This window comes from Myotis yumanensis, unplaced genomic scaffold, assembly GCF_028538775.1.
Source record: "Myotis yumanensis isolate MYYU_CA2020_CCGP unplaced genomic scaffold, mMyoYum1.0.hap1 SCAF_16, whole genome shotgun sequence".
NCBI lineage: Eukaryota > Metazoa > Chordata > Mammalia > Chiroptera > Vespertilionidae > Myotis > Myotis yumanensis.
The window spans coordinates 49588341-49604999 of record NW_027223767.1 but is presented as its reverse complement, the minus strand read 5'-3'; the positions used below and the strand labels follow the sequence as shown (position 1 = coordinate 49604999).

The 16659-nt window shown below is 57.4% G+C and overlaps 1 protein-coding gene across 1 annotated transcript; it reads left to right on the top strand.

The window, feature by feature from the left end:
* The first annotated feature begins 1009 nt into the window (after positions 1-1009).
* On the top strand, positions 1010-6705 carry CD300LB (CD300 molecule like family member b). The gene is made up of 4 exons (XM_070393578.1): positions 1010-1049; positions 4012-4344; positions 5383-5440; positions 6397-6705. Exons 1-4 carry the CDS (start codon positions 1010-1012, stop codon positions 6593-6595), a joined length of 630 nt encoding a protein of 209 aa, XP_070249679.1. The 3' UTR covers positions 6596-6705.
* The last annotated feature ends 9954 nt before the right edge of the window (positions 6706-16659 follow it).

Genomic DNA, 16659 nt, shown 5'->3' with positions numbered 1-16659 from the left:
TGCCTCATGCACACCCCCTACTAGAGATTGGGTCTGAAACCCAGGCATATGCCCTTGACCAGAATCAAACCTGGGACCCTTCAGTCCTCAGGCTGATGCTCTATCCACTGAGCCAAACCGGCTAGGGCTCTACATATATTTTTAACAGTCCCCTAGGTTACTTTATTTTTTCCAGCTTTACTTAGATATAACTGACCAATAGCACTGTGTAATTTTAAGTGTACACTATTTTTATTTAAAACAGTTATTGATTGTAAATGCAAAATGATGAGCACTATAGGGTGAGCTAACATCTCCATCACATCACAGAATTGCTCTTTCTTTCTTTCTTTCTTTCTTTCTTTCTTTCTTTCTTTCTTTTTTGTGGTGAAAACATTGAAGCTCTGTTCTCTTAGCGACTCTCAAGTCTATAACATAGTGTTAGTCACTCCAGTCCCCTGGCTGCACGTCAGATCCCCGGAGCTTAGCTTATAACTGGAAGTCGGTGCCCTTTGACCAGCATCTCCCCATTGCTCCCATCCCGCCCGCACTTACGCACCTGGCTGTACCCCCTGAACAAGTGCATCTCCAGGATGCCCGCATGCTCACCTCACTCCTGGCGTGATGGTGGGGGGGGGGGGGGAGCCCTGCTGCTGGGAAGAGCCATTTCTGGAGTTGGCATGTACCCCTGGAACCCGGGGCCCGATGGGCCAGATGCCCCCTCCTTGACCCTCCTGCAGACATACCTCCCCGCGCCCTGCTCACCCTGCACAGCGCCTGGCTTCCTCTTTCCTACCTAGTGGGGACTCTAGTGTCGTTTGAGACAGACTTACTAAGAAGCAACATTCCTTTTGCTGAATAACGAAAAGCAGGAAATGCTCTATAAAGGGAAGTGAACGCATCAGAGAAACTCAAAGGCGGTCTGGACAGGCAGAAGGTGCAAACGGGGCCCAGGCAGAGCTCCGGGTCCAGCTGGCATCGCGCACTCGCCGGTGGAGGTCGCAGGGCCGCGGAGCCGGGGAGCAGGACCATGTGGCTGCCCCCAGCTCTACTCCTTCTCAGCCTCCTAGGTGAGTGCAGCTGGGGCCTCGGGAACTTAGAACTGCAGGGGCAGGACGGGGCGCAGAGAGCAGCTGTCCCAGGTACCACGGGAGGGGGAGGGGGCGTCATATCTGGGAAAACGAGAGGTGGCTTTGTTCATTCATTGAGCTAAAGCGCACCAGGGTCCTGCTTCGTGCCAGGCAGGCATCAGACCCTGAGGACGCGAAGGGAAAAGACATAGGACTGGTCGTTAAAGAGGGGACCCCAGAGGACTCAGTCAGGGAGGCACACAGACGAACAATAACAGTGGCAGGACACGGTAAGGCATGATGGAGGCGTGCTCAGGGGACACCGGAACACATGCGCTCACACATGCACAGTCACACACAGACCACGCAGTCTCCCTCATACGCGCCCTCCCACACAAACACTTCTCCCCCAGACGAAGGCCGAGACCCACCATGGCTGACCCGTGGCTTGGGGACGGGACTGCGAGTTACCTTGGAAAGGGGGTGCCGTTAGGCAAGGATGAAAGAAAAGCTGCCCCCCGAGTTCTCACCTACAGACTGCCACTGGCCACGGGGGGCTACCTCGGAAATACAGGAGGGGAAAGTGGATGAGGTCAGAGCAACCCAACTTCTGCTAAGACGCTGTCTTATCTGCTCGGTTGCATAAGCCCCCGACAGCCCCGAGGGGAAGGCAGGGCGCTGGGTAGAGGCGGTGCTAAGTGTCTGCAGGCGGAAACCCAGACCCCCTTCTCCCAGGGAGGGAAGTGGGGCCAGAAGGCCAGGCGCGGGGACCTGTGCCCCAGAAGTGACTTCAGCGCGTGGGCTGGCAGGGCCGCTCGGAATGTCAGCTGAGACGCCTTGCCCAAGAGTGGCCACAAGACAAGCAGCCACGCCGTCGCGCACCCCACGCTCCGTGGGCGTCTCTGCGCGGAGCTCCCAGTGGCTGCCTTTGCCTTGCTTTGGGTGTCGTTTGTCACCTGCTACCGGCCCGGCCACGAGCTCAGCCATTTCTCAGTGTCGGGACAAGACTGTTGACACGAGGATTTGGCGCAGGGAGCAAATTTTCCCGAGCGATGGACACAGGAGGGAGTTTCCATCTCAGATTCACAAAAATGAACAATTGAAACACACGATCAGGTGCCTTGAAACCCGCCAGCCCTGTTCCCCAGCGCCCTGCTCCTGGCTGACGGCTCTCCTGTCCTCTCTCCCTCCGGACACGCGAGAGTTCACGCAGACCTGACGAGTCCTCCCACCCACCAGAAGCTGCGTTTATGAAACTTCCCACGTGTTTTTAAAAACATGAGCCCAGTCCGGCTGTGAGTGGCTTACATTGGCCACATCTCCAATCCGAGTCTGGTTCCCGCATTTACTGTCACACTGACACTGCAATCAGCCTCCTTAGCTTTGCTGCCCAGTGAGGTGGAAATTAATCTTAGAATCAAAACGACTCTGTCCAAGATCTTTTCAAAAACAATCATAAACTGGATTGGTATCTGTGAGGGTCCTGAATCAGTGCATGACACAGGGAGGGACTGGGGTGGGAAGAGAGAGCGAACCAAACAACAGACCCCTGACCTTCGGACGGAGCAGCCCACCAGGGGAGACAGACAGAGATGATCAAGTCCCACCGACTGGCGCTCAGCTTCCAGGAAAGGCCACGGGAGCGATGGGAGGAAGCAGATCTGGTTGGGAAGGGGACTGAGGCTTTGCAAAGAAGGCGTCGCCAAGGATGACGGGCAGGGGTTAGACAAGGTTTCCAGGGGGAAGAAGGACCGGAGCAATGACCCAGCTGCCTGGGAGGTCAGGGCAGAATCGGGGGTAGGCGGGGGAGGGGGGGGGGGGGCGGGCGCAGGGTGGGTCACAGGGGAGAGCAGGAGGCGCAGGGAGTGGCGCTGGGCAGAGACCTGGGACCCAGGCTGCAGGAAGACGAGTGCCGAGCTCCAGCGTTTGAAATCGTTCTGAGACTGTGGGGCATGGCTGAGTGATCCCACCGTGTCTATGACCCGCATCCTTTCAATCCATCTGCCTACCGCTGGGCACATGGGCTGCTTTTCCTGAAGGAGGTTCCCATGCTGACAGTTGCAGATGAGGACTAGGTAGGGGCAGTTTCAGGGCGTGACTCCGACAGCCATATGCAGAGGAGGTTGGAGGAGGGGAGCAGCAGGAGGGGGAGACCTTCTGCAGGTGCTACCACCACGATCACGCACCAGATGAGCACCTGCGTCCCCCACCACCACCTCTGGTGAACAAGGACCGGCTCCGAACAGCTCTTCCCAACTCTGTGTCCAGCCCCAGCACTGACCAGCCACCACAGAAACTGGAAAGTGCTACAAACCGGAGATTTCTCCCCCAGGGGGCTGGCTGTTCAGTATTTACCTGCAACCACTGATGATGCTGATGTAGAGAGAGGGAGGGAAACCGGTGAGGCCTCTGAGACTGTAGTCAGAGATCAGGCGAGAACGGCATTGCGAGGACGGTTAGGGATGGGTCAGAGGTCAGAGTGAGCACCCCTAGGAGATGAGAACCAAAGAGGCCAAGCACTGCTGCTGGGGGAGCCCATGGGGAAGCTGGATGGGGGAGAAGGTAGATGCGAGGGGCCAGCTAAGGGGTGGCGGGAAGGCCGCGGATGCTGGTCTAGGGCAGTGATGGCGAACCTATGACACGTGTGTCAGAGGTGACACACAAACTCATTTTTTGGGTTGATTTTTCTTTGTTAAATGGCATTTAAATATATAAAATAAATATCAAAAAATAAGTCTTTGTTTTACTATGGTTGCAAATATCAAAACATTTCTATTTGTGACACGGCACCAGAGTTAAGTTAGGGTTTTTCAAAATGCTGACACGCCGAGCTCAAAAGGTTCGCCATCACTGGTCTCGGGCCTGGGCATCAGCCTGGAGCCCTCTGAGCCCAGGTCAGGCCTGGTTGGGGGGGAGGAGGGGAAGAGGGGCAGTATCTACATCCTGGGATTCTGTTTTCTAGGCTGTTTCTCCATCCAAGGCCCAAAGGTGACAAGAGGCCTTGAGGGGGGCTCGCTGACCGTGGAGTGTCGCTATAAGCAAGGGTGGGAGACCAACAGGAAGTGGTGGTGCCGGGGAGCAGACTGGAATGATTGCCAGATCCTCATTCAAACCACATCATCGCAGCGAACAGTGCATGGACCCCGGCTGTCCATCAGCGACAACCAGAGAGACCGCGTGATCTCGGTGACCATGAGGGGCCTCAGGCGCGACGACCAGGGCACCTACTGGTGCGGGATCAAGAGGTTTGGCACGGACCGTGGGACACGAATTCAAGTGATCGTTGTTGGCCCAGGTGAGAACTTGCTCATCGCTACTCCGAGGCCCTGGTGCTCGGGCTACCCCTCCTTCCAGGGGCAGAAGGGGAATGGCCCAGTTCCTGGGAACCCGTGCATGTGAGCGAGCGAAAGGCAGACACACAGACAGACAGATGGGGAGGGAAGTGAGAGAAACTCGGGCTGGGGCCCGAGAAAGACAGGGGCTGCCGCTGGGTGGAGTGGGGCCCAGAGAGGATCGACCAAGCCAAGTGTCCCCGGGCTGCCCTGGAGGAAAGCCGAGATCTGCGGGGACACAAAGCGATTAACACATGAGCGGGGACCTGGGTGGGCAGACGTGTGCCCATGCAGAGCTTTAGGGAGAAAGGCGTTTAGGGGTCTCGGGCACTAGCCCATGAGGCGACCGTGGCCTCAGCCAGGAGCCACCCACCAGGCCAAAGGTGGGGCCTCACGGAGCAGAATTTTCCAGGCCTGGGACTCAAAGGTTCACCAGGAACGCCGGTGCCGGCTGGTCTCGGGAAGCCAGACCCAGCTGCTCGCCTGCAGCGTCTCACAGGCTCAGAAAGAGGTGTCCTTTCTCGTAGTCGCAGTTCTCTACTGAACCGAAATGCACTCTCTTATTCACCAGCCTGCGGGGTGCTCCCTGCCCTCGTCACCCCTGGAACTGGGAGCCCCATTTCCAGAACCGTCTGTCCCTGAGCCTGCTCAGGCCCTGCTTGAGCAAAAGGCCCAGGGCTTCCCCCCCAAACCAGCCGTCCCCCTTAGAGGGGCCGTGGAGGGGCTGGGAGAGATGAGCTCTCCTCAGAAGGAGCCCCAGAGCCTGCGCCCACGTAGCTGTTACTGCTTCTTGCCACACCTGCAAGCGACGGAGGCCATGATTGTGTGTTGGGTTCAGCTGGCGCAACAGATGGGGGAAGCCTCTTCTCTAGAGAGGACGCTTCCTGATGGGGGGGCGGCGGTGAGGGGGACCGTGGGGGCTGGCGGGGTGGGGGGCAGTGTGAGCCACGCACCAGCCCCGGTCTGGGTCAATAACCCTTGGCTGACTTTGTTGTGTCTAGAAAACAGGCCATCCTGGACCACCAACAGCACAGGGGTGTCCTCTGGCTCCCGCATCCGGTGAGTGGCTTGGGCCCCTTCTCCTGCCCCTACCTGGGGCCTCTCCAGTGGGGTGCCAAGCCTGGAACCCCTCTGCCCCTGGGCGGTCGCCCATCATAACCAGCGTCAGGGCTCAACGCCCCCACCGGTCTCACCCCTCACCCACCATGGCCGCGTCCCAGCCCTCACCCACCATGGCCCTGACCCAGCCCTCACCCACCATGGCCGCGTCCCCTCACCCACCATGGCTGCGTTCCAGCCTTCACCCACCATGGCCCTGACCCAGCACTCACCCACCATGGCCCTGACCCAGCACTCACCCACCATGGCTGCGTCCCAGCACTCACCCACCATGGCCGCGTCCCAGCCCTCACCCACCATGGCGGTGTCCCAGCCCTCACCCACCATGGCCCTGTCCCAGCACTCACCCACCATGGCCGCGTCCCAGCACTCACCCACCATGGCCGCGTCCCAGCACTCACCCACCATGGCCCTGTCCCAGCACTCACCCACCATGGCCGCGTCCCAGCACTCACCCACCATGGCTGTATCCCAGCCCTCACCCACCATGGCCCTGTCCCAGCACTCACCCACCATGGCTGCGTCCCAGCACTCACCAGACCCCGCTGTGCTCAATGCTCCTCCATCAGCATCGTCACCCTGGTCGCTTGTCGACAAAAAAAGCCTCGTGACCTGGTGGGGCCAAGGGGCGATCAGACACGGATCTCCACGACCCAAGGCTTCAGGCCTCAGAGCAGGAGGGAGACTCCGGGGAAGGAAGCTGGGCCTGGTGCAGAGCAGAACCGAAGAGCTGGGGTTGCCTCTGAGGAGCCCTCCTGGTTGAGCCGCGGAGGAGGTTCATGGGGCCTTCAGGCTGGGCAGCGGGCCGGGGTCGCAGGCTTGGCTGGGCGGGCGGGTCAGGGCCCTGGGGGCGACGGGGCCTGGAGGGCCGGCGCTGACCGCTGTCTCTGTGACAGGAACTACTACCTGCTCCTGGTGTTCGTGAAGGTGCCCCTCTTACTCGTCGTGGTCGGCGCCATCCTCTGGCTGAAGGGGCCCCCGAGGGTCCCCGAGGAGCAGTGGGAGCAGCCCGTCCACACCAACCTGGCCGTCCACACCAACCTGGCCGTCCACACCAACCTGGCCTACGATCTGGCTGGAGACGCCGCCCCTTAGATGGACGGATGGAGGAGAGACACTTGGGGCGCTGGACCCCGTTTCCAGAGGAGACCTGGGCTGGGAGGCACGCTCCTTCGAGGGTCCCCCAGGTCCCTGCTCGGCACAGCCCAGGGACGGGGCTCGGACCCCTCCTGACTGGTCAGCGCTGCCTGGAGGGACACACCTGTTCCCACTTCTCCGGGTAGAAAACAGCCCGGCCCAGCCCAGCCCAGCCGGGTCCGGCTGATGGTCAGCAGCTGTGGGATGGAGCCCACGTTGGGGCAGTCGTGTCCTCACGGGAGGATCTCGGCACAGAGCTGGGGAGTGAAGCGCAGAGAGAAGCGACAGGAATGTGCCAGAAGGAGAGACGGCCAGTCCCCGGTTCCGGCTGGTCCTGAGGCCAGCTCAACACCGCTGTGCCTGCGCTTCTGATATAAGTCTAGGGCTTTAACCTTTCTCTTTAGCTAATCAGGTTGGGTTTTGATGGCTCTTTCCATGAGCACACTGACTGATACACACACAGGGACGGGAGTTTGCGAGGTTCCTGGTCTGGGGCCTGAGAGACTGGACGTCCCCTGGGCCTGGGGAGGACACTGCTCCGAGTTCACGGGGCTGAGGAGGGTCGGAGAGCCCAGGGCTGGCCTTCTGTCCTCCTCCCGCAGCCTGGCTCTCAGCACAGCTGCTTGGGTCTCCCTGGGGCTGCAGCCTCAGAAGCTACCTCAGACCTGCGAGGGCGGCCATAAAGCGGAGGGGATGGGGTCTCTTTGCAGGAAAGCTGTTTAATAAGCTCCATTAAAACCTCTGCAAGCGCCTCCCTCCCAGAGGGAGGCACATGGGTCGCCGGTCCTCACACCGAGGGCGTCTCTGCACGGGAGGAGGAAGTCCCATAGGGAGGTGCCCCAGGCAAACACTCGGGCGCCGTTTGGAATCTGTCCCGTTGGCTCTTTCTTTGCCCAGCTTATTGAGGTGTGACTGACATACACATTACATGCGGTTTTTAAAAAGTGCAAAAGGTGGTGAAGGCAGGGAGCGGGGGCAGGCGGGCTAGAAGGGGCCAATGGGAGAAAAAAGGGACATGTAATACTTTCAACAATAAAGATTTTTTAAAAAATAAACAAAACACAAAAAGTGCAAAGTAGGATGATTTAATGCGCATCACATCGTGAAATAATAACCACAATCCGGTCGATACAACCGTCAGTTCGCCTAGTTGTCTTCTTGGCTTGTTTCTTGAGTGAGAAGATTTAGATTGACCCGCTCAGCGCATCGGAAGTGTCCACCCCAGGCTGCTGCCCGCAGCCCCAGCTGTGCACTGGACCCCGAATGTGTTCCTCGCCCACGGGGGGTGTGTGCCCTGACCAGCACGTCCCCGTTTCCCCCACGCCCCCAGCCTGTGGTTCCCTGTGGAGTGTTGCCCTTTAAACTCTCACACGGCCTCCGGGCACAGGAAGATGCAGGGGATCCCCTGGTTCCATCCCAGAGGAGCCTTCCTCCCCACTGGGTGCCGCAGTCCCTTCTCTCCCCCCTCCCGCTGCTGACAAACCCTCTCCTGCCTACGCCTGGTTAAGGGTCTGAGAACTCCACGGTGCCCGGAAAGGACAGGGTGTGAGCCAGACCCAGACCTTTGAGCCACCCTGTTGGGGACCAAGGCCCATAGTCCAGCGACTGCAGAGGCCTCCTCAGCGAATACTTCCCTGGACCCTGCCCCCCGAAGACCCGGCCAGACTCGGGTGACCCAGCGGCTCCGCTGAAGGCAAAGCCAGTGCCCAGCTCGCCCCCAGCGGCCCGAATGGGCGCGGGGCCACTAGCAGCTGCCAACCTAGTGCCCGTGCTTTCCCCCAGTTTCACACTGTTGATGTGCAATGAACTCCCTCATCTCTCTGGAGATACTGCTGTTGGGTTGTTACTCTTATAACGTCACCCGAGAGAATCCACCGGAGTGGACATCTGTTGTCTATCTGTCCTGAACACACACACACACACACACCCCTGGGACCTGCCCCTGTCCAGCAAAGCTTGGCTAACATGCCCACTGTCCGGGGTAGGGAGGAAGAGGGACATTGACTAAGTTAGAGCTGGAATAGCATTTTTTCCAGCCTGTGTGTCTCCATCCAGGAGCCTGGAGCCCTCAGGCTCCTAAGCAGCTGTAGATCAGGTCCTGGCGGCTGAAGTCAGCATCCACTGCAGCCAAAACGCAGCGGAGGTCGGGAAGCGGAGTGAGCTGGTGGGGATCGCCCCTTCCAGAGAAAAGGGAGACTTCCGCTTCCCCAGGAGTTCCTCCTCACGGGCCTGCCCTTCTGAGCCACTGCGTGACCACAGAGGAAGTTCGACGAGGACAGGGGGAAGCTGGTGGGCGTGGGGCGGTGACAAGGACCCCTTGTCAGGGCCTGGGATGGGGGCTTCTTTCTTCTTGAGGCTGGATGCGTCCCGAGTGCTGTTTTCGTAATAAATGAGGCTGAAGGAAATGTCTCCAGCACGTCCCTCACCTATTCTCCGGAGCTTCTCTCTCCATGGCTCGCATGTCTGCCTGGCCTGGACCCTCACGTCTGGGTTGGCTGATGCCCCCACTGTAGACCCCTGCCCCCCTGAGTCGGGGAGCCAAGTCTCCACCTAGAATGAGGGTCCGGAGGCAGCTCCAGCGGCTTTCCCGGGCTCCCCCAAACTCACACTGTGAAGGTTAACGGGGAAGGGGCCTGGGGGTCCCTCTGAGCACTACTCTCCCGTCCCCTTGCTGGAAGGGCACCAGCTGTGGCCCTGTGTCATCTCCATCCCAGCTCTTCACTTGCTGGTCACCTTTCCTCAAACCTTTACGGAGCTTAGGAACCTGACATCCATGACCAGGCCTCTGACGACTTCCTACCATCCTCCAACCAGGCTCATGAGTCACCCTTGGCTGGGGCCAGCTCGGCATGGCCAGGACTGGAGGTTCCTGAGTGCAGAGGTCCGAGTTAGTTCCCAACAGGTGAAGAGCTGTCCAGTGGAGCGCTCCAAGGTGACCTTGTGGAGAGTTAGCACTGAGGATGCTGTTCCCATTGAAAGCATGAGATCGGGGCCAGGTCAGATCCTTGTTGCCCATTCATTCATTCATTCATGCATGCATGCATTCATTCAACAAATGTAACGAGTAAAGTACTCCCTGGGTCAGGCACTGTTTCTGGTGCTCATTGACTGTTGTATGAACGAGGAGAGCCTCTTGCTGTCTCCTTCTATAAGTCCGGCTTGAAATGTGAGAGCCTGTTCTCATTTCAACTGCCTCCTTTTATCACTGAAGGGAAGGTTGTGGCTGGGAAGGGGGATCACGGGCTCCCCTGTGGCAGCCGCCATTGGAGACGACTTAGAAACCATAGTTGGCATTAAAACAACAAGGAGACATGACGTCACACCCAACAGGATGGCTTAAAACCCAAACCTCACTGTCTCTGTGAAATGGAGATGATCACGGGGATTAATGAAGACCCTGCTGCTCCATCCGCCCCTCAGAAGTGCATGGTAAAGGACCTAACCTCGGGGCATCCTCAGATGGCATCAGCCAAAACAACGGTGGGCATTGCTTGTGCAGGCCTGGGAGCAGGAAGACGCAGAAATTCTACAAGGCGCGCCTGGGGCCCAGCCTGTATGTGGTGGTGGAATCCAGTTTGACCCTCTGATAGAGATGCCTAACTGAATCTCAGGGCATCACTGCTCATCCACTAGTGATCGCCCATCCATACAGAGTGGCCAAGGGTGGCACAGGTGCCCTCTGACACCTGACTCTCAAGTTCATGCAGAGATTGGGGGGCTTTTGGATGTGTCTTCTGGTGGTAGACACATGTGGTGGTAGGGACCTGCTGTGGGCCCTATGACCTCCCACCCACACCACCCAGCACGGGAACCCCTCCCCCATCGATGGCATTACCAGGATAATAGAGAACTGAGGGCTGCTCTCCATCTTGGAGCTACAGACTCTTCCCCCAGCAGGGACCTGTCTCCACCACCCAGCAGATGACATCACTGTCCCAAAGATAAGATGAGCACTGATTCAACGGGCCCGGGGAGGAAGAATCCAACGCTAACGTACCCTAATCATCAAACAGGAAAGGCGGGCAGAGTCTTCACCTCACAGACTTGACCACAAAGAGATAGAATGAGGGCCTCGGAGGGGAGGGAGCTGGGACCGAAATCAGGAATGGGAGTGCGAGGTGGGGGACTGCCGCGTTCTATGGTTTTTACACCAGAACTTTGCCCGCCATTGGTTTATCACGTTACCAAGATCGAGCTCCTGGTCAAGTTTACCACCGCTCTTTCAGCCCAGCTCTGAAAGTCTCCTGTCACTGTTTCCTCTTTTAACATGTCCGTCACCATTGCCTCTTCTCACCTTGAAAGTAAGGCACTGCTGGAGGAGGTGCGAGAAGGCGGATGAAAGAGAAACACCAAGGAGATCTGGGCTGGAGATGTGGGAGCCGGTAGCCGGCATCCGGATCCACACGGTAACCACAAGCCACACTGGCTACTGCGCGGCTGCACTGTGGCTGGTCTGCAGTGAGTGTGTGATAAGTGTCACGTGTACACGAGGCGTTGGAAAATGTTTATGAAAAAAGGAATTTAAAATATCTCCAATATCATTGAAATAATGTTTTGAGTGTGTTGGGTTAAATCAAATAGACGACTAAAGTTAATTTCACAGAAGCAGGAGCTGGAGAAGGGGCCTTCAGAGGCTGCCCCCCAACCCTGCTCCTTCTCAGCCTCCTGGAGCTGAAGGGTGGGGTGGAGGGGCCTGTCCTGTTCCCAAGTGGAGAGGTGTCGAGGGAAATCCGGTAACGCTCCGCACCCCTACGCAAACACATGCCAGTGCCTCCTGTGCGCCAGGCACCGACTGGGTGCTGGGGATGCAAGAATGAACAAAGTGTCACTCCTGTACTCAGAGAGCTCCCGCCCACAGACCATCCTCCCCTCCAGAGACCAGGGCTGTACAGGGGTGAGGCACCAGATACCACCGGCCAAGGCTTCACAGAGGGTGTCACATTTCCCTGGGAAGGACAACAGGGGTCTCCCAGGCGGAAAAGGAAGAAGCCCCCTCCCCACCTCCCCATCCCCCCCCCCCCCCCCCCCCCCCCCCGCAGAGGGAGAGCATAAAGACACGAAAGAGCTTGGGGACACGGACGGGAGCATTTCTCAGGATGTCAGGATGGGGGCGGAGTGGGGAGGGGTGGACAGAGGGACAGGTTTGAGTCATCAGCTGTCATGCTAAGACCGAGAACTTCTGCAAATAAAATCAGGATGGCTTTTCTAGTCTTCCCTCTCCTGGGTAACTCTCTTGAGTCCTTTAGACTCAAAAATAAACATTTTCAGACTACGATAAAATTTAAAAAGAACAACCTTGGACTTGCCCATCATTGGATAAGGCTGGGCCCATTGGCAGCATGAGAAAGCCCGGGGTTGACCACATGAGTCAGACCCAATCCCAAACAAGGGGAGCAAAGGGCACCCGAGTGGGATCGGGACTTGTGGATTCGGTCCTTGCATTGCTGTGACCTTCCCTGTGGTGTCCCTGCTCCTGTCCTCCACACGGGCCTGGGAACAGTGAGACCCTAGGCTTGAGGGCTGCTAAGGGACTTCATTTAAAATGCCTAGAGCACTCCAGCCCTCGCTGCACGTTTGCTGGTGGTGGTGATGATGAGCAGAAGGAGGAAGAGGGAAGCTACGAAGCAGGAACCCTGCTTATCTTGTTGACGCCAGATCCCCTGGAACTTAGACAGTTTCCAAATAGATGTCAAATAAGAGAATGAGGAACTGTCAGAAAACAGGGTGGCTGCGAGTGGGAGAGTGGGGGCTACCTCTGCAAGCAGGTCATGCAAATGTACCTTTAGGAAGACACAGGGGATGTTCTCCAGGCCCAACGGGCCAATGTCACGACTTGGCTTTACCTTAAAACGCCAAAGACACCCACAGGGGACACCTGGCAACACTGAGACAAGTTTGATTGTCACAGCTGGTGTGTGTTTGGGGGTGGCTTCTGCTAGGTAGAGGTCACGGATTCTGCTAAACACCCTACAGCTCTCCACAACAAAGAATGACCTCAGAATGTCAATTACCCAAGATGTCAACAGCTGAAGAAAACCAAACATTGAGGTACCACACGAGCCAGCACTGATACTCCCAGGGGTATACCCAAGAGAAATAAAAACGTGTGTCTAGCCTGTCCCGGCCCCGTGGCTCAGTGGTTGAGTGTCGACCTATGAGCCAGGAGGTCACGGTTCGATTCCCAGTGGAGGCACATTCCCTGGGTTGCGGGCTCCATCCCCAGTGTGGGGCGTGCAGGAGGCAGCCAATCAATGATTCTCTCTCATCATTGATGTTTCTATCTTTCTCTCCCTCTTCCTTCCTCTCTCTCTAAAAATAAAATAAAGCCGAAACCGGTTTGGCTCAGTGGATAGAGCGTCGGCCTGCGGACTGAAGGGTCCCGGGTTCGATTCCGGTCAAGGGCATGTACCTGGGTTGCGGGCACATCCCCAGTGGGAGATGTGCAGGAGGCAGCTGGTCGATGTTTCTCTCTCATCGATGTTTCTAACTCTCTGTCTCTCTCCCTTCCTCTCTGTAAAAAATCAATAAAATATATTAAAAAAAAAAATAAAATAAAATAAAAACATATTTTTAAAAATATGTAATAGTGCCAAGGTCGAGAAATTCTGTTCTGAACAAAGAATGTGATGCCAACAGCAGACTATTTGGTGGTGGAACACAGGCAAGCAGAGCGGTGAGGGGGCTGCTAGGGGGGCCGCTGCTTCTCCTGACTCCATCCACCTCCAAAGCCCTTGGGGGCTTGGTCCAGCCAGACGACACCAGGGCCCAGGGCCCACCTCAGGGAACAGGTACGTGCAGTCATCGGGCCTGAACCCCATGCTGCTCAAGCACGTTCTCCTTTCCTCCCCCTCAGTGTCACCCCTACATGACCTCATCGAGTCGCTGTGCTAAACCTAAAATTCACCAGAAAGAGAAAAGCAGGTCAGAAAGAGCCAACCGCACTGTGGACAGCACCGGGCAGGGAGGGAAGGGAACTTACATCACGGTTGGCAGTAACATTGTGTAACGTGTGTACACCCCGCTTCCGCAATGCCCATCCCACTGCCCTTCCAGTGGCTCTGGGTGGTGGGCAAGCGAAGGCTCCAGCTCCCCTCCCGTGCGAAGGCATGCAGCTCAAGGCAGGTGCCGTGTCCATGCAGAGCCTGGTCCAGAATCCCAGCTCGGTGCAAGTGGCGTGTGCTTGGCGCACGCAGCCCTTCACCTCCCTGGGCCTCAGTTTTCCCATCTGTGACACGGAAGAGCCATGACCTCCTCAGGCTGATGCCTGACACCTGGTCCAGCTGGGCCAGGCCTCTCTCATCGCGGACCAGGCTGTGCTGCTTCTAACAGAGAATTTGAACTTGGAGGACTTGTTGCCTCTCTCATCTGTAGGTAGAGAGTGGTTTCTTCTGAAGTCAACCTCCTAACGCTCTGTCCCCAGGAAGAGAGATGCTGGGGCAGGTGCGGTTCCCACAGCCAGAGCCCCGGGAAGGCAGGACGCCCTGCCGTGTGCGTGTCGTCCGGGCCTGGTTGCGCAGGGAGCTCCCAGGTGTACCTGGTACTTTGTTACCTGGGACATAGGCCTGTGCTGTACCCCGCATTGGTGCTCTGGGGGCACTGTCCTACGATGCCTGGAGTCCCGGGGAAAGCAGGAGTTCTGCGGTTAGAAGGTTCCGGGCTCCTGCTGCCTCCTTCTCTAGGTTCTGGGAGAATCCTGACTGCTGCCTGGACCCCTGTTCTCTCCCCCCAACCCTGAGCCTTTTCCTCCACCCCCGACGCTGGCTGCATGGGGGTAGCCATGTGCCTGAGCGAGAAGCCATGTGCCCCACCAAGAGGAAAGCCACCAACAACCACTGAAGCCCAGGAGTGTCCCCTCCCCCACCCCCAGCTGACCCCGGGGCCTCCTTGCCCCCCTCCTCACCCACCCTGGGCATCCACATCCTTTGGATCAGCTGACGGCCCATGAGGTTGATGCTCTGACAAGTTTTACCTTTGACCCTCTCACCGACTGACTGACTGACCGACGTGTGAAATGCTCAGATCTGTGGTCAGCACACTGCGGCTTGCGAGCCACATGCGGCTCTTTGGCCCTGGAGTGTGGCTCTTCCACAGAATACCACGTGGGGGCGCCCATACAGTGCGATTGAAACTTCGTGGCCCATGCGCAGAAGTCGGTTTTCGGCCTGGGCGAGTCTATTTTGAAGAAGTACTCTTGATATTTGGCTATGATGACTAAAGAGTCTGCCGACCACTGGCTCAGACTGTCCGCTTCTGGGGAAGTGAGGAGGCGTTTGGCCAGCTGCTAGCCCACAGGTGACCTTGATCTTGAATTCCTTCATGGAGTGCTGGGTGGTCAGGCACCCTTGTCAATGAAAGCTCCCTGCTCCTCCATAACCACCATTCCTTCGCTTCTCTCGCCTCCCACTCCATCCACCGCACTCAGTGCCGAGAGGAAGCCAGGGTCCTGCTCTGGCTGTTAAGCAGTTAGTGTCGGGCTGTGACGGGGAAACTCGGCTTCATACACAGTGAGGTCATCGCAGTGACCTCCCCACTCCGCACTCCGCCAGCCTGCGCTGCTGGGTTTACTAGCAGAGGGTGGCTGGTTGTGCTCCCTGCAGGTCTGCCCTTGACCTGGGGGACCCGGGTGGTGTCAGAAGCGTGTTGTGGGTTCATTCGCCACCAGTGGCCCAGGTTTGTAGCAGAGGGGACGAGGGATAAGCCAGAGAGTTGGCAACAAAGAACTTGCGGGCGGTGAGAATCCGCACGGGGAAGCCTCAGGGGCAACAGGCAGCCTGAGGGCGGGTGGGGGTGGCGAGGGCCTTTATAAAGAACTTGTTTCTGTATCTGTATCTGTGGCTCAGTGGTTGGGCGTTGACCTGTGACTCAGAAGGTCACGGGTTCCATTCCCCGTCATGGCACATGCCCAGGTTGTGGGCTCCATCTCCAGGGTGGGACTTGCAGAAGGCAGCCGATCAATGATTCTCTCATTGATGTTTCTAGCTCTCCTTTCCTCTCTGAAATCAATAAAAATATATATTTTTTAAAAAGAGCTTGCTTCTAATAGGGTTAATTTCTTCAAGAATTTTCCCTTGAGGTTTTCCTCTACTAATAGGTCGATAGGTGTTGATAAACGTTTTAAAGCATTTTCCAGAAAATAAGCATTTGCTCTGAACCTGGGAGGGAGAAAGCATGGAAGGGCCCCCGGCCACTGTTGGTCGAGGACGAGGACACGCCTGCGAGGGCCTCCAAGGAGCCGGTGGGCGGAGGGGAGTTCATGTGGGACCCGGCCTGTCTGAGCCCAGATCTGTTCCCCCAGCCCCGGGCGGGCTGGCTGTGCTTTCCCCTGGCAGCGGAAGTCCGGGCGGGGAATCCGGACATGGGGAAGAGGAGTTGGGTATGAAATAAGGGAACTCAAGGTTGGGGAGAAATTGAGGTTTTGGGGGGGTTTATTTTTTCTCAGCACAGTGTCATCCGAGGGGTGGGTGGGAGGGGCACTGCAAAGCTGAGGAGGAGTTTGGGGGTCCTTTCCCCTGTTTCAGGCCTTCCCTTGACCAGCTGCCCTGACCTGGAGAAAACAATTCCTTCCGCATTGTCCCAGCAGCTGGAGCGGATAAGACCAGCAGGGGGCCAGGGTGTGTGATTCCAGACGTGGCCACAGGGGGGAGACACAGGGTTGTCCAATCCCTACGTCTTGCCCCAAGGCTGAGCCCAAACAGTAGACTTGCGGGGGGTGTACGGCTTAAAAAACGAGCAGACTTAGGCTTGAGGTCATTTCTAAACCCTGGCTAAGTCAGCCCTCGGTCATCTCACTAAAGGTCTTGGGCGAGTTTAGAAGTAACTTCCACCTCCTTGGACCAGCTGTGAACAGACTGATGATTAACCAACATCACATCACCTGCAAGTATTTGTCACGCTGGCCCTCGGTGCCCGGCATAGTGCTGGGTTGTGAAGAGGAATCCGGATTGTAACACGAAGGCAACACACACAACCCAGGGAGGACTCCATCCAACACCAGCACACACACCGCAAGCAACCCACTCACA